The sequence below is a fragment of the Sarcophilus harrisii genome, chromosome 4, assembly GCF_902635505.1.
Source record: "Sarcophilus harrisii chromosome 4, mSarHar1.11, whole genome shotgun sequence".
NCBI classification, from domain to species: Eukaryota; Metazoa; Chordata; class Mammalia; order Dasyuromorphia; family Dasyuridae; genus Sarcophilus; species Sarcophilus harrisii.
In genome coordinates, this window is record NC_045429.1 from 74,185,945 (window position 1) to 74,204,184 (window position 18,240).

General features: G+C 33.3%; 1 protein-coding gene across 11 annotated transcripts in view; it reads left to right on the plus strand.

The window, feature by feature from the left end:
* SWT1 (SWT1 RNA endoribonuclease homolog) overlaps positions 1-18,240 on the plus strand; it is a 133,668-nt gene that overhangs the window by 18,705 nt on the left and 96,723 nt on the right. For all 11 annotated transcript variants that reach the window (XR_004229305.1, XR_004229307.1, XR_004229306.1 and 8 more), the window contains exons 5-10: positions 758-1,505; positions 3,792-3,851; positions 5,698-5,827; positions 8,378-8,479; positions 9,983-10,171; positions 14,802-14,895. Coding sequence is in view for 6 of the 11 variants with exons in the window: in XM_031937034.1 (XP_031792894.1) it covers positions 758-1,505; positions 3,792-3,851; positions 5,698-5,827; positions 8,378-8,479; positions 9,983-10,171; positions 14,802-14,895 (1,323 nt within the window). In the remaining 5 variants the exon portion in view is untranslated. The remainder of the gene's footprint in view (positions 1-757; positions 1,506-3,791; positions 3,852-5,697; positions 5,828-8,377; positions 8,480-9,982; positions 10,172-14,801; positions 14,896-18,240) is intronic.

Genomic DNA, 18,240 nt, shown 5'->3' on the forward strand with positions numbered 1-18,240 from the left:
CAGAATTACTGAACACCGAGTTATTCCTTATCTAGTCTTCTTCCATTGATCTACTTTTCTGTTTTTTAAATATCACCAAATAGTTTTGATAATAAGTTCATTATACTCTAATTTGAGATCTGAAAGTACTGTTTTCCCTTTCTTCTGTTTTTTCTTATTTTCTTTACATTTCTAGACCTTTCATTCTTCCAGCAATTTTGTTATTTTGTATCACTGTGTATTTTGTGCCTTAAAGTATCACTTTGATTTTATTGGCATAGCACAAAATTTATAAATTAATTTAGGTGGCATTGTTGGTTTTAATTTTATTGGCATTTATTTGCGCTTAAGAGGTTACCATGTTGGATTTTCACTGATTATGAATATATAAACTGCATACTTAGATGTCATATGTCTTTTGCACATTTAACCTGGCCAGTTTTAATTTCCTTATCAATAAAACTGGGATAATAATACCTATAGTACTCATTTCCCTGATTTGTTGTAAGGATCAAAAGAAGTAATGTACATGAAACATTTTCTAGGCCTTAAAGTGCTACATAAGTGTAAGACAGTATAGTAGATTGTTATGAATTTGATATTAATCAGATATGTTTACATTGCTTTTGAATTATGATTTTCAATTGTAATTTGGCAACTGTGACTTAATTTTTAATATATCTCATGTCAATTTATATTTTGCAGTATTCCAATGTAAGTTTGAGAGTACCTAGTATATAAGTGGTCCTATAACTTTAGTTTTTGTATTATTTTTTAGGTTGGATGTAGAAACAGGTATTCAGAAGAAGAAACAAAAAATCAGTTCTTTTTCATCTCAAGAACCTGATAGACATCAAAAGAAATCATGTGATGAAAGTCAAAGTACTTCTCACAGTCACTCTTTAAGTAAAACTGACAAAGAAATACAAAAATATGATTTAAAATATGAAGATGTAAAGTTGAAAAGTGAGAACAACCGTGACCTCAAAAGTAATAATAGCCTCACGCTTACCAAGAGTGCTCAGTCCCAGGTGGAATCTCCAACAGGTGAAAGGAAATGGCCTCATCATCTTTCCCAGAAGGAGAAGATGAAAGGATGGCAGAAGAGAGAAAAGATCATTAAAGTCAAAGATAATTTAGGAAAATCTTCCCTTGAGAATTACAGCAAAGATGAATTTGCCAAGGAATGTAATTCTAAAAACTTGAGTAAGGAAACACTTGGACCTGAAAGATGCAGAATCAGTTTCAAAGTTGCCACAAAATCTTCAAGTACTCTTCAAAAGGTGGTACAGGATAATGTTTTTAATTCTAAATTTCATAAACCAAAGCCTTCCTGTGAGAAAAAAGAAAGCCTCCCAAATCCTCCCAGACACAAAGTTAAACTATCACCATCAGATTCTTCATATAAATCATCTGACCATGGAGGGAAGTGGAGAGAAAAAGGTCATCCTGATCAGTCCAGCCAAAAAAGAAATGATTCCCGGCCAGAAGAAACCTTCTTTCCTGCGACAGTATCGTTAAAACAGGTGGAGTGAATTGATATTTTGGTCAAAAGATTTTGATAGTAGAGTAAACCACTTTTAAAATTATAGTGTATTAGAGATATTTTCCTCTGTGGAAAATGGATTAAAATGAAAGTTGCTGAGAATTTTTTTTTGTCTCTAGGCTTTAAGCATCATTAGCTATCCTTTCTTCTTTTTTAATTGTGAGGGGATTGGTTCTTTTGTGCTTGTTTGCTCCTAGAAGGAAGGAAGTGTTTTACTTTACCTTTGTATTGTTAGAACTGTTCATAGCACTGCATTAAGTACTTTATAAATGCTCATTATTAAGTGATTTGGTGGAGAAAGTTTTCATCAAAGTGAACCTTCTGACTGATAGCCAGTTATCAGGAAAAGAGACAAGATTAAAATGGGAACCCTAGTGTCCTTTGGCCCCTGTACAGGAATCATAAGGTTTTCAATGCATTTCTTGACTATAGCAATTTATATTGGTTTTTCCTCTTAATTTTCCAGTTCATTTATAGAAATGAGCACTTTTCCTGCTGGATTCAGTTTAATCTAAAAAGCATTTGTTACTGTGTTGGGCACTTTACTACTGGTTGGGCACTTTAGGTTTAGGTGTGTGAAACAGCTGCTCCTCAAGGATACAATATGTAGACAAATAAGTACATGAAATGCATCTAAGAGTAATTTTAGGGAATGTTAAGAGAAGATCTCTAACAATTGGGGGATCAAGAAAGGCCGTCTTTAGGAGTTGATACTGAGCCTGAGTTTTGAAGGTAGCTAGAGATTCTGAGATGCCTTGCTTTGAAGGCATAGGGGAGACAGCAAGTATTTGTATATATACATACACACATTTATAATACATGGTGAATAAATATGGTGAATAAATATAAATATTTAAAAGTAGTTAGATATACTATACAGTTCAGGAGGATGGGCACAAATAGTTGAAAGGATTTGGAAAGGTCACACAGAAAGTGGCGTTTGAATTTCTTAAATGAAGAGACAGTTTTTGAGGCAGAAGAAAAAGAGAGAGTACATTTAACGTATGAGTGATAAACTAGTATGTAGACATGGAGACTGAAGATGAGGAACAATGGGAAAGCCACTTTAGTTGAATTTTTGAGTATGAGCAGTTTTGAGTATGAGTAAATGAATATTGACGCTGGAAAGAGATGGGCCAGGTTGAAAACAGCTTTAAAACTAAAGACATTTTTTTTTTTAGAAAAAATAGGAAGCTACTGGAATTGATTGGATAGGGTAGTATGGTCAGATCTGTGCTCAAGGAAAATAACTTTGGCTTATATGTATAGGATGAACTGAAATAGGTAGAGTTGAAGAAGGGGGATGAGTTAGGAGGCTGATGCTATCAGAAATCTAGCCAAAAGGTGGGGAAGAGCAGATTTAAGGTGGCAGTTGTGTAAGTGGAGAGGAAATGGATGAAAAAGATTTCATGAGATAGCAATGGCAAGGTTTGGTAACTGGTGGCATAAATAGGGTGACAGAAAGCGAAAAGCTAAGGTTATTGCTAGAATAATAAGCCTGGGAGCCTGAAGCATGATAGTGCTTTCAGCAGGTGTAGGGAAGTTTTGAAGAGGGAAAAGTTTAGGAGGAAAGTTTGAGGTCAATTTTAGACATTTATTTGTGATGTCTCCTGGATATCCAGTTTGAAATGTTGAAAGGGCAATTGGTGATGGGTAGGGGAATGAAGTTTGAGGAGGGGTCATCTGTGCAGAGGTGATAGTCTAGTTGTTGAAAACATTAGCAGAAGAGATAGTAGAGAAGGGAAGGGAACACCTATAATTATGAGCATGATATAGCTGATAAATAAGCAAAGGAGACTGCAGAATAGAGGAAAATATGATTCTGTGCCATGAAAATCCAGAGGAGAGATTGAAGGATGACTACTTGCTTGGGAACCTAGGCAATTAGGATCTTACGTAGAGGTATTGATTCTTTAAACAGAAATAGTCAACTTTGGAATAAGGATAGATTTTGGGAATTTGAGATTTCTATAGGGATAGCTAGGTTGAAATCTCCAGAACCAATTGATAATGTGGGACTGAAGTTCAGGAGAGATATATAGGCTGGGCGTAGAGATTAGGAAGTCATCTGCATAGAGATGATAATTGAATCTTCCGCAGTTGAACTTATCTCCATTGAATAGTATAGAGAAAAAAGAATAGACCTAATATAAGCAGTTGAGGGGTTCACCTACATATAAAGCCATTGAAAAAGTGACTTTAGGTTGTAGTCTTAGAATCTGGTGTGTTCTTTAACATTAACTCATAGAATTAATTTTTATTTTAGAATTTTGAAGCAACATGTACTTCATATTCAAATGATTGTGATCAGGACACAGATCAAGAGGTTAGTATTCTTATTTACTTCAAATGTATCAAATATAATTACTAAATTGAATTGTTCTTGGCTCTTTAATACTAAAAGTGATGTGAATGTAATATAGTTAAGATAGATCTGACACGATTGTTTCTACACTATAACTTTTATTTAATTATGTAATATATAATTATTGAGAAAGTCAGCATTATGTAGTAGTAAAAGCCCCACTAGACTTGCATTCAACCTAGACAAGTTACTTAGAGCTTCAGTTTCTTCATCCATAAAATGATGAGGTCAGACTAAATAGCTTGTAAGGCCCTTCTAACTCTAATTTTAAGTATATAATCTGGGATTCATGAACCTCTATAATTTTGTGATATAGGTTCAAAAGGTATTATCTAGAAAAACATTTTAAAATATTCCTCTATCTTTTGATCTTTTTTTCTTATTTTAATAGATTTCCTGAGTCTTAAATTTTTACCATAACACAAATACTGAAAGAGATTTCCATTTGTACTTGTAGTTGCAAGACAGCAAAATGGGGGTATTCTTTGAAATTATATGTATGACTATCTTAACTGTAGAATATGGGAAAAAGGAAACGCCATGCATGTATTTCTCCTCTAATTGGTCTCAATTTAGTTCTGAAGTATGTTTTTAAGTATTATATTTACTTAATGAAGTTTTTCTTAATTTAATAATTAGGAACATAGGAATTTTTTTTAATTTTTCTTTTAAAAAGTCTCCAAACTTCATTAAATTGCTTATTATTTTTATGACCTTCAGTTTTTTGTGGCCCTCATAATATGACAAGACTTTTTTTCCCCCCCTTAATTTAAATTTATTGTGCCTTTTAGCTTCTTAATTTTCCATTAGAGCATTTACTACCTCAAAATGTGTAATGTCTGAAGATCCAGTTTATAATCTAGGGTGGTTTGTAAACTTTTTTTAATATTCTGAGGAAGAGCATCAATCAACTACTTATAAATATATTAAGCTATTAAGGTTTTAAACTTTTTTTTTCTATACACAGATCTTCTGCCTTGAATATATGTTTTTCATTTTCTTATTAATTTGGAAACAACTCAGATGTGAGTCTTTCTACAATTCATTAAAAAAATCAACTTCACAAATACAAGATTGATGAGACATGAGTAGGCAGCAGTTAGTCTGTGAATGATTTGAGGGTTTTAGTGGACTATAAGAATAATGTGAGTTGATACAATGATTTCGTAGCCAAGAAAGCTAGTCTGATTTTGGGCTTCTGTGAAAGAGGTCTAGAGTTTAAAAAAAATAAAGTGATAATAATTCTGTTGTCCACAGCTTTTACCCGGCCACATTGGGGGTATTGTGTTCTGTTCCAGGAACTATTAGAGGAAGACATGGATAAGCTGTAGACTATTCAGAGGAGAGCAGCCAGGATAATGAAGGCCTTCGAATTTATATCATCTGAGGATCAGTTGAAGGAATGGGATATTTATGCTAGGGAGAGAAGACTGGCTGGTGGGGTGAAGGGGTCTAGTGGTACAGGAGGACAGATATGAGAACTGTCTTGAAATATTTGAAAAGGCTAACACCTGGGAGAAGGGTTTGCCATGTTCTGTTTGGTCCCAGAGGGCAGAGCTAAGAGCAGGTTGCAAAGGGACATTTTGGACTTGAGGTAAGGAAGGATATCTTAATTAATTAAAGTTATTCATAAGCAGAATGGAATGTTCTTAATGGAGTGGGTTTCCCTTCACTTGAGGTCTGTAAGCAAAGACTGGATGGCTACATATTTAGTATGCTATAGAGGGGATCCATTTATTAAGTACAGGTTGGATTAGATGGCCTCTGAGATACCTTCCAACTATGAAATTCTGTGATTCTCTGATAGATGCAGATAGTAGAAGAGCTTCATGCTGCTCGTGTGGGGAAAAGTATGGATTTACCTGTGGTACCAGCCTCTGGAGAGCTGACAAGTATGGAAATTGACTTGGCTGAAGATGATGTGAATCCTTTTGTTGGTATGTCCTCTATATTAATGTTGGCATTTTTACCTGATCTCTTAACATTTCAGCACACTAACTCATTATTTTGAATGTATTAAGATATGGAAGAAATATCCAAAATGTTTTAAAGAATTGTAATTTATTTTCAGTATTCTGCCTTGTCATAACTTGTTATATTCAAGTTACAAGGCAGTGAGGTATTATTTTTGCTTTCTGACACAAGATTTTTATTATAATGTACTTAACTTTAATTGTACTTTTTACTAAGTTTGGGTAAGGGCTAGTCATCAAAGTTTTGACCTTTCAATTTGTCCTTCTCTACTGTAACTGTATACTAATAAAGATTTTTTTTTTCTCTGTTAAGGCACTGACTGGATGTAATGTAAATTGTAATGTGTGGAGGAAGTGTCATCTTGGATTTATCCTGGTTATACAGTCAGATCTTGTTTATTCTTGGTAATGGGAAGGAATAGTGGTATAGACAATCCCCAAGTCATTTATTGACTTTGGAATGTATATTTTTATATTATTTACCTTACTGATGATATTCAGTTATAAACTGATTTTTAATATTAGCTTATTATTGATGTACACACCAACTGATGATAGAATAAGCGGTCTTAAAGCATGATAAGTACCAAGGGGAAGTCCACTTAATTCAGTAAACATTTATATTATGTGGTAAAATACTGTGATAGTTTTGAGGAGAGAAAAAATTTTAGATAAGGAAGTTGCTCTCATGGGCTTGGTGTAGTATAGAAGAAAATAAGATATATAGGTAGCCCTAACACACAAATAATGTGTTAAGTTCACTATAGAGTTACAGTGCAATTGAAGTCATAGATGTAGGGCTGTTATCAATTGGGCACATGAGGAAAGTTTCACAGAGGAGATAGAATTTGAATTTAGCGTTAAAAGGGTGTTTTAATTGAGTTGGTGAATAGGGAGAGCAGACATATTCCAGGAGAAAAGAAGATAGCATGAGCAAAGACATGGAAGCAAAAAAGGAATTGAGTGTGCTCTGCAGTTATTAAGAGACTGTAGTTTGACTTGAGTGAAGAATCCATTCAAAGGTATGATGTGTGCAATAAGGCTGGAAAGATAACCTGGTCCCAAATTTTTGAGGTCCTTGAGTATAGGCAAAGTAAAATTTGATTTTTTTGCAGTGGGGAATACGGAGCTAATGAAAATTGTTAGCTGAAGAATGATTTGACCAGATATTTGTATGAGGCAGTAATGTTAAATAGTAGAACAGAATTTGGAGGCTATTGTAGTACTCTTTGAAAGTGGTAACGAGCTATGTTAGGGTCCTTGCTGTGGGAATATAGTGAGGCAGCAATAGTAAGAGATGTAGAAATTTAAATGGCAGTACAGGACTGGATATGAGAATTATGGCAGGAAAAAGAATGTAAGGTTGTAGAAACTCCCAACAAGACAATAAAAAACGCAAGGAAGTAGCAACATTTGGATGAAAGTCAGTAGTAAGATTGTTTTTGGACTGTTGAGCTTGAGGTGCCTGTGGAAAATCAAGATGGGAGGTGTCCTATAGGTACTTGAAGCTGTATTATATATCTAAAGCTTAGATAAGGGATCTGGGTTTGAGATTTTTGTTTGGGAACTTTATTTTAGAAATGGCAAATGATGTCATGGAAATGAATGAGATTCCCAAAGGGAAAAGAAGATAAAGGTTATAAGAGGGTTAAAGACAAGATCCTAAGGAATGTGTATTAAAAGGTCCAAAAGAGAATGAGGAACTTGTGAAGGAAACTGAAAAAGAATGTTTATAAAAATAGGAGAACCAGGGGAGAGAGAACCTTTTCTGATACTAATGAAGAATAAGAGTAACTAATAAAGAATGGGTTATCAAAGGAAGATGCAGAGAGAATATGGACTAGTGAATGGCTATTGGATTCGATCTTTAGGATATCACTGACATCTTTTTACAGTGCAAGGCACTGGCCCACAGTTATAAAAAAGAAAATGAAAATCAGTTCCTCACTTTGAGGAACATAAATTCAACTTTAGCCACAAAGGTCTTATTGCAAAGGGGAAAGGGTAATGAAGATGTGGAAGCATTAAATGTAGACTTTTTCCCCTCCAGAAATTTGGCACTGATGGGGAGGCAGAAGTAGAAGAATGATAGCTGGATAATATAGAAAAGTCAAAGGGTGACTTTTTTTATATTGGAAGGAATTGAGAAAATTTCTTAAGTATGTTCAAAAGAGCCATTGGTGAAGAACAGGTTTATATGCTTGAAAGAAGAGGGAATGATTAGTAAAGTAAATCTTGCCTTAGATCAGTCAGGAGGGAATACAATCAGAGGTATAGGTGAGGAGTAGGGATAGCTTGAGTTTTGGATTTGAAATTTGTTGTATTATTAAAATAATAAATGATAGATAATTGGGCATTGATTTCAATGAAATAAATGTCTTCTTAAGGTAGAAGACAACTTATTTCTGGAAAGTGGCATTTTTAAGTTCAACAAGCAGAATCTTCTAAATTAGTTAAACTTTATCAAGAATAATATAATCTTAAAATATTGGTGTACCTTTTTATTCCATTCAGAGAATACTGCTTCAGATAAAAAACTTTTAATTGTTATTGACACAAATATTCTGATGAATCATCTTAAGTTTCTTGGAATTTTGAAGACAATGGATGTTCCAGGTATTTATCCATAAAGATATTTTTTGATTCTTACTAAACATTATCTGACATCATTAGAAAACATAGGATCAAAATTGGTATTGTGTTGTACTTTAACAGTTTTGAAGGTAGGGAGTACAAAATATTATTCCCTTTTTACAGAACAAGGAAACTGGAACCCAGAAAGTCTTAACTAATTTCCCTTTAATTATCCAATTAGGGAGCATCGGAGCCACAACTCAAACCAAGGTCATCTGAAATCTCATTCCCAATTCTTCTGTCACACTATTTCCCTTTAATTATAGTATGAACTTATGAATTTCCTTCCCAAAGAAAGACAAAATGTTTTCTGATGCTTGGCAAAGTAATTTTGGCTAATGAAGCCTAAATTTACTTTTCATAATAAAATGGGATCTTCAGAAGTTGACTTAGCAATATAAAATCTCATTCATTCCTTTTTAAAAAAAGAATCTTATTTTTAACATTCATTTTTTAAAATTTTGAGTTCCAGATTCTCTTCTTCCTTTAATCTCCTTCTTTATCTACTAAGAAGGCAAGCAATATATCATTTATACTTGTGAAGTCATACAAAATATATTTCATATTAGCCATATTACCAAAAACCTATCCAAAACAAAAAACTGAAACAAAGTATGCTTAGATCTGTATCCCGAGTTCATCAGTTTGCTCTCTGAAGGTGGATAGCATTTTTTCCTTATGAGCCCTTTGGAGTTGTCTTGAATAATTGTATTGCTCACAGTTGCTAAATCTTTCCCAGTTGATCATTGTTAAAATATTGCTGTTCCTGTGAACAATGTTCTGATCCAGTTCACTGTAGTATGCATCAGTTCATATAAAATTTTTCAGGTTTTCTGAAATCATCCTGTTCATATTTCTTATAATATAGTAGTATTCCATCATAATCATATATCGTAACTTGTTCAGACATTCCTTAGTTAATGACCTTCCCTTCAATTATCAGTTCTTTGCCAACACAAAAAGAGCTGCCTGATGGAACTATATATATATATGTATGTATGTATATATAAAATTTCTTTTTTTTTTTTTTTTTTTTTTTTGGCTGAGACAATTGGGGTTATAAGTGACTTGCCCAGGAACACACCACTAAGAAGTGTTAAGTATCTGAGGCCAGATTTGAATTTAGGTCCTCCTCACTTCAGGGCTGGTACTTTATCCATTGCACCAAGTAGCTGCTCCTAGAAATATTTTTATAATAGGATTTTTTTTTTTTCTTTTTGGATCTGTTTAGGATATAGATTTAGTAGTAATACTGCTGGATAAAGGCTATAGTTTTATAGCCCTTTGGGTATAATTCATTCTCTTTCTTGAATTCCTTTGAAACCTATTTTATACTTATCATTTGCTGTGTGGCTAGTTAAGCTCAATTAAATTATAAGCTTCTTGATTTTAAGGAAGTGTCTTATATTTCTCTGTAAAGTCAGCATGCCTAGTACTGATGTCAACTTGTATATTTCTTGATTTGATAAGATTTGAATTTTTCAGGCTTCGATAGACTTGTATTGATAATTCCCTGGGTGGTTGTGCAAGAACTAGATCGTATGAAAGCAGGGAAATTACTACGGCATGCACAGCACAAAGCTATACCTGCGGTTCATTTTATTAATGACTGTCTCAAAAGTCAAGATGGAAAGTTGTGGGGTCAATCTATTCAACTTGCTTCTCAGAAACTTTGTAAGTATCTCATGGGGAATTGAATGGGTTGGGGGTATTGCACTTACTATTCAATTTATAAATGGGTATAAAGGGGAATGGTTTAAAAACTTAATTTTCCATTAAAAGGATAAAAATTGATTATTTTCAAAACATAAAAATTCAGCAAAAAGTATATTTAAAATTTTTATCCTTAAAGCTATATTATTACTACAGAAAGTAAAATTGAGATTTAGTAAGTTTTTTGCGCTTTATAGCTATCATTTTGTATTCCTTATAAAACATTGTTACATAATACTGATGTTGGGTGATGAGGCTATTCTGTACTTTATCTTTTCTTTCTTTTAAGTGTTTCCCTCATCCTGTGAGCTTGTTGAGATCAGGAATCCATTTCAGTTTTTCTTTTTGTGCCCTTAAGAGCTTACCACATAGCAAGTTCTTAACAAATGCTTTTTCATTCATTCATTCATCCTGATTTTGACTAACTGTAGTTATTAGTATATATGTGTTTGAGTCTCTGTAATAAGGAAGTATTGTGTAATATAAATTTTCCACATTTTTTTCTTTTAATTATCTAAATTAGGATTTTGAGGCAAATTGTAAAAGACACATAAAACACTCTTATATATTGATGTCTGTACCAAATCAAAATACACATTTTTCTGGTCTTTTGTTTAATTCTTTAAAAGACTCTTTTCCTCATAGCTCAATATCTTTAATTCATGGTTTTTTTTTAACTATTCTTGAAAATGGGATAGTTTATGAGAGTCTATTGTAATACAGTTTACCATATTTTCTCACTTTAACTTAGAAAAGAATTTCATTAGTGATAATTGTTCCCTTAGTCTTATTTAGGCTCAGGAAGAAGTATTACTGTTCATTTTGGAGAAAACTTCCTTGAGTTCTTCAAAGAAAACCACAAAGTATAATTATTACCAATAAGTAGAATTTTAATGGATGGATAAGTGTAGAATGAACCTGAAATGACATTAAATTGGGCTTTTTAAGGAAATCAGTCATCTATTTAGTTTGATTGTATGACACGGGAGACATTGACACAGGACTGCCCAACATGGTATACCCTCATCAAAGAAAGTTCTGTGCTCTATGAGCAAAGGAAGATTGAATTAGCTTAGAAGAAATGAGAGATGTGCAAAGTTAGAGAATTCACCTCAATTGTTCATATTGATTATTTGTGTCCGACCTGTGGCAGAGCATTCTGAGATCATTTTGGTCTGATCAGCCACAGTCAGATACACTAACTTGGCTCCACCAAGGAGATGTCATTTTGGTCCGCTTTGAGAGAAAAGGATAGCAACCAACCATTTAATGATTGTAAATAAGAATATCTCAGAAATTCTTGAGGTATAATGAATTATTTATTTAACAGTATACTTTTTTCTTAACATTTTGGGAACATAATGAACAATGATGTTTATTGGTAGAGTACTTTAAGATTTAAAAAGCTCTTGTCTTCAGACAGTCCCTTTGAAATAGCTAGTACACACATCTCTATTTTACAGATGTGAAAATTGTAGCATAGAGAGGTTAAGGATTTGCCTCTAGATAGTAAATGTACTAATTCAAGTCTACTGACTCCAAGAACAGTATCCCTTTTAGTCTACCACTCTGTCTCTATTTTATTTAAATTATAACATACTTTAGTATTCTGTACAACTTGTCACATAAGCTCTATCATGCAGATTAAAAAAAAATTATCATTGTCATTAATTGATATAGAAAGGATTATTCTGAAACTCTAGAAATAGATGTGATTTGTTTTGTCTTAGGATGTCCTCTGTTAATTTATCTCTTTAATCAGATTTTGAATTCATTTTCTGCATATGTCCCTGATAGCTATCTATCGATCTATTTTTTTTATTACAGCTTTTTATTGAAAGAACATATGCATGGGTAATTTTTCAACATTGTCCCTTGCAATCACTTCTGTTCCAACTTTTCCTTTCCTTCCCTCCACTCCCTTCACTAGATGGCAAGCAGGCTCATACATGTTAAACATGTTAAAGTATAGCTTAAATACAATATATGTGTACATATTTATACAATTCTCTTGTTGCACAAGAAAAAACCTGATATTTTTTAAAATGATTTTTAGTTTCACTGGTTCATTATTCCTGGCTCTTTTATGTATACTATTTTGATACATAGTATTAGGAATTCCAGTAAAGGTTTCAAAACCTTTTTCTTTATTGTTTCTACTTTGGAGGTATCTCTTTTGAAAACTATGTTTCACTTCCATCTGAGTAATTTTTTGTTGTGATGTCATTTGATTTTCTTCCATTAAAATAATATTTTGATAACTCATCACAATGTTTATGCCAGGTTCTCAAAGTCTGTACCGGGGCGTAAGCTCTAACAGGAAATGTATCTGGCAACAGATTTCCTTCAATAGAAGGTTGACCATTGAATAATGAATTTTTGTTGGCTATAGTAACTTTTGAAAATATTAGAGGGGTTGTAATCTGTATGGATAGAGGAAATACTGTCAGTGATGAAATAATAGATTTTTTTGATGTATAAGTATTTAGTAGCCATGATAAATTGCCCAAATTTCTCATTTGTAATAAGTATTTTTCATGATTTTCAGTGCCTCATAGTTTTGTTCATATGAATGGGTGTTATGTCTGGAAGATTTCTTTAGGGTTCAAATCTGGCTTAATTCATATCCAATTCAGCATATAATGCCTTTTGCTGACAGTGATAATGATGGTCAGCCATCCTTTCTAAACTTCCTCCTTAAACTTAAGAAGTGTGGGGCTTCTCAGACCCACACAAAGATGCATGGATAAATTTTAGAAATTCCTGAACTTGATTAGGGTAAAAAAATCAAATCTTTATTTTCATTCACCTCAAATTGAAATTTAGTATTTCCTTCACTTGTTTAAAAATATCATTCTAAGAAGAGGTGCATGGGTTTCAGCAGACTGCCAGAGGACTTCACTAAGCAATGAAAGTTTAAGAATCTTTGCTCTAAAAATAGTCTTAGTTCCCTTTTAAATTATAGAATAAGATAAATGTTCTGTTTTTTCTTATTGTTCAGCTGAGCTTCATATTAGTAAAACCTCATTTTGGGATCTGGCAGATTTAAAGTAAAATTATTTGTTGGGAACAAGACCACGAGCAGTTGTTACAGGATCCTAAAATGTTGGGATTGGAAGGGATCACAAAAGTTCTTAGCTCTACTTGAGGGGAAATCAGTCCAGCCTTTTATTGAAGATTATGTAGTAATTCCAAATTTTTTTACACAATGTCCACTCTCTTTCCTTCCTCCCTTTTTGCAGATAATGAATCTAAACCCCTAAGCTGTTTATTGATTTGCTTAAGATCAGATAGCCAATAAGTATAATATTTGGCGTTTGGATTGAAGAAGCTTGGGATGGGGAGAGGCATTCTGATATTCTAAAACATAAGGTCTTTTATCCTTATCAAATATTCTGATAAAGAGGGAGAGGAGGTTTTTCAGGACTGAGAAGCAGAGAAACTGAGTCAGGTCAGGATAATTAGAAAAACTGAGAACTGCGGCATAACATATTGACTAATAATGATGAGAACTGTGAAAAGTGCACAGCAAAGTGGTAAAGTACAGATTGGAAAATCAGGAAATAGAGATTAGATTCTTCTTTCTCTCTTCATAGCTATTGGACAGAGGGCAGCTCACTTTGCCTCACTGTAATTCATTTTTCTCAACTATAAAATAGAATTGATTGAGATATTCTCTAAGATCTCTTCCAGATCTGACATTTTATGTTTTCTCTGTGGAGCTAATCACAAATTATAGTGTCCTAAGGTGCATTTTTTTTTTTTTTTGGTTTGTTTTTTTTTTTTTGCTGAGGCAATTGGGAATAAGTGACTTCCCCAGAGTCACACAGCCAGGAAGTATTAAGTGTCTGAGGTCAAATTGAACTCAGATCCTCCTAATGTCAGAGCTGGTGCTCTATCACTGTGCCACCTAGCTGCCCCCTAAAGTATATGTTAAATAGATTATGTACAGAAACCCAACTATCCTTTAATTCTTTCACTTTCTCCTCTTTTCATTTAATGATTTTTCACCTGTAATGTGAAAAAAAAAATTGTCCCCACATCAAGATCTCACCATCCCTAAATATAAATATTCTTATCTCCCTAGCTATCCTATTAGTTGTACCAGGCAGATGAGGAGGACTTAAACCCACCTACAAAAAATCCTAGCTTACTTATCCATAGTACATAGAGGCTGAATAACTACTGTATTTTCAATTTAATCCAAACACACACACACACACACACACACACACACACACACACACACACACACGCTTTAACCTAGTCATTTGTATTCTGGCCACCCCAACTATATTTTTAATCCTTAAGTTATCCATTACTAAAATTAAGTCACTTACAAACTTATGAAATAAATTATCCCCAATAGCCATTATCATTCTTACTCTGTTCTCACTTGGAGGCTTCCCATCACTTGGCAGTTTCATACCAAAATAGCTTATTCTCCAAGAACTAATTACTAATAGAAATATTACAATAGCCATTTAATAGCTCTCTGATCTCAATTAAATGTATTTTTCTATGTATGAATTATTTATGTATCCAGTCTAATTATATACCCTGCTGACTTTTACTTTTGCTCAATTTGCAGATGGATTGAGTGATGAAAACAATGATGACAGAGTCCTGAAATGTTGTCTTCAGTATCAAAATTTATTTCCTTGTGCTGTTGTCATATTGTGCACGTGAGTTCCCTGAACAATTTACCTTTTTTGGTATAAAACTGCAGTAATTGAATGAAATAAAAAATGTGTGTGGGGATGTGAGATAATTTCTTCATTTCCAGATCAAAACCCTTATTCCTCATTGAGCAGGTAATCTACTTTGAAAATTTTTTTGTTCTTACTAGCTGAAAGGTTGAGTATTTTGGGAGTGTTTAACATTTATTTAAAATATCTTATGAGTTAATAGGGAAAATATAGTAGTTCAGTTTGTGATAGTGTTATGCTTTCAGTAGGTTGTTGGTTGAATTTACTAAGATATTTCCAGGTCTATATTTGTAGTATTGAGATTTGTTATCTTTCAGCCCATGCAATATTGCAGATTTTTGACATATTATTCTAGCTACCATGTCATGCCTTTTTATTGTTTGTTTTGACAAGGCTGTTGGAGTTAAGTGACTTTCCCAGGGTCATGCAGATAGAAGGGTTAAGTATCTAGGGTTGGATTTGAACTCCAGTCCTTCTGACTTCAGGACCAGTGTTGTCCCCACCATGTTGATGTCTGGTTATTCAGTAGGGTGCTACATTTTAATCTGCAAATGATGTGTTATATTTCCTTGCATAATTGGCATTATTAACTAAGTTAATGCTTTTTAATGGTAACTCCTATAGTTTTGGGGTACAATGCCTTGGGTCTGTAGTGTTGTTGTTACACTCTTTGTCACCACAAATAAATATTTATGACTCAGGCATTGTTTGACACTTCTTTGATCTATTGTTGACTGAGTTCATGTGGAGGGCATGCTCTATCTCATTAATCTTTGGGTCTTAATTTTATGGGCCCCATGTAGAGATTCATGGGCCCTTTGTTTGCTCTCAAAAAGTTCATTGATCTATAACTATTATTAGCTTTTGATACTACTTAATGAAGTATATTCTAAGAATTTTTTTTTCCTTTTTGTTGTCATAGGGTTGATGTTTTTATAGTTACTATACGCTGATGGCCCTGTGTTTCATTTACATTATGCGGATAGTTGTTGGATTACTTAAAAAAAATTTTTTTTTGGACAAGGCCTTTAGGGTTAAGTGACTTGCCTGGGGTCACACAGCCGGGAAGTAAGTATTCTGAGGTCAGTTTTAAACTCAGGTCCCTCCTGACTCTCAGGCTAGTGCTCTAGGTACTGCACCACCTAGCTGTTTCTCGATTACTTTTCAAATCTGTTTTACATCACTTTATAGTTCTGAAATCACACATTTACACTATTGTGGTATACATGTTATATGCTTTAAACTTGTTTTGTCTCATTCAGCTTTGATATCAGAATGCCAATAAGTTTATTGAAATAGTCTTTTCCTTCTTGATTTTTTTTTTTTTTTAACTTTGTTTCTTTTGTGGAAGGTAACAGGATGTTTGTAGGTACTTCCTTTATTTGCTTTTCAGTGTGAGCTCTGGGTTCAAGCTTGAAACCTTTCTTTGACCTACATCAAGTATTTTACATTATCAAGTCCAAATTAGCCATCTGCACTGTGTAGTTAATGAGATGTTCTGAGTCTTTATTTTGAAAGTCATAGTTGTGCTTTAGAGAAGTAATAGTAGATATAAAATTGGGTAGTACTATAGTGGCCCTGAAGTGAGAAAAATTTGCTGGTAAATCTGAAATACTCTATACTTATAGTATACAAATAAATCATGAGTGCAGAACTGAATTAGAGGTTTTGCAGTAATCAGCAAAGACATTATATATGTTATTGGTTATTTGAGTAGCTTGTCTTTACACAAAGATATAGATTAAGCAAAAGACTAGGGGCAGAGAAAGGCTTGAAGAAGACGATGGGGAGATCTGGAGGCAGAGGTGACAGAAGCAAATTAGTTCAAGGGCTAGTGGAGAGTGATGATAAATCAATAAATATTTATTAAATGATTAAATGCTTGTCATTACGCTTAGGTACTGGGTATCCACAGAAAACTATAAGAGAATCTATGCTTTTGAGAAATGACATTGTATGCATACATAGTTGTTAATGCAATACATACAAACTAGAGACTAGATTATTTTAGAGGAAGACATTGGCAAGATAGATTAAGGAAAGCTTTTATATAGAAAGTATTGCTGGATTTAAAGCATGAAGGAAAACAAGGATTACCTGCCCAAATGGTTTTTACTGGTAAAGGTATATACTCAAAAAACTTTTAAAAAATCATAGGAATTTACTATGTCCTCTTCTTTAGGGGATCTACCTTTGCTTTAATTTTTTAGCATCTCTAGCTTCTTGGCTAAAATTTTTGATTTTGGGGTGTGTGTGTGTGTGTGTGTGTGTGTGTTTTGTTGTTTTTTGATTTTTATGCCAGTTTTAGAGTAGCCATATCCTTTCAGAGAATACTGAGAATATCAAAGAAAAGGAGTCTCATACCAGCTTGGTTATTATTAATAAGGTTTATTAGGGTTCATTAGGTTCATTGCGTTGTTTGAGGAAGTTTACTCATAAGAGGCCAGTTGTCTTGGGCATTAGTAGGACAGAGTAATAACATTGTGTATTGTCACACCAACCCTAACCAAGGAGGGGTTTTATAGAAACAGAACAAAAAAGGCACAGTGATAGACTCGCCCAGAGGTTACATGCAAATTTTCTCCTAGGATAGTTGGAGCTTCATTTGCAGTTTACATTTACTCAAGATAATTTACATTCTTTGTGAGACTCCTTAGGCTTTGGCTTACTCTTGTACAGTTTTATAGTTTTTGCATTTAGATGCTCATTAAGGGATCTAGAATTTTTGATATGCTTTTGGTTGTTATATTCCTCTCTGCAAAAATTTTCTGTTGCCTTTAAATAGTTGATAAATGGAATTTTAAATTTTCTACTATACATTATCAGCCCAAATAAACATCACTCAGTCTTCCATTTATCTTTTGTAGATCTTCGATAGCTCTTTCAATCATTTCTTCAGTAGTATATTTTTCAAATATGTGTAAAGATAATTTTCAACATTTGTTTTTGTAAGACTTTGTGTTCCAAAATTTTCTCCCTCCTATTCTTATCTCTTCTGCCCACTGCAATAAGTAACCTGACATAATTAAATATGTGCAGTTCTTTTAAACATATTTCCATTTTTGTCATTGTGCAAGAAAAATCAGACCAAAAGTTAAAAAAAAAAAAACCCATGAGAGAAAAAAACAAATAAAGCAATGAAAATACTATGCTTTAATCTACATTCAATCTCCATAGTTCTCTATGGAAGTAGATGGAATTTTTCATCCCAAGTCAATTGGAATTATCAGAAGAGCCAAGTTCAGCACAGTTGATCATCAGATAATCTTATATGTATAGTATTCTCTTGGTTCTGCTCATTTCCCTTAGCATCAGTGCATG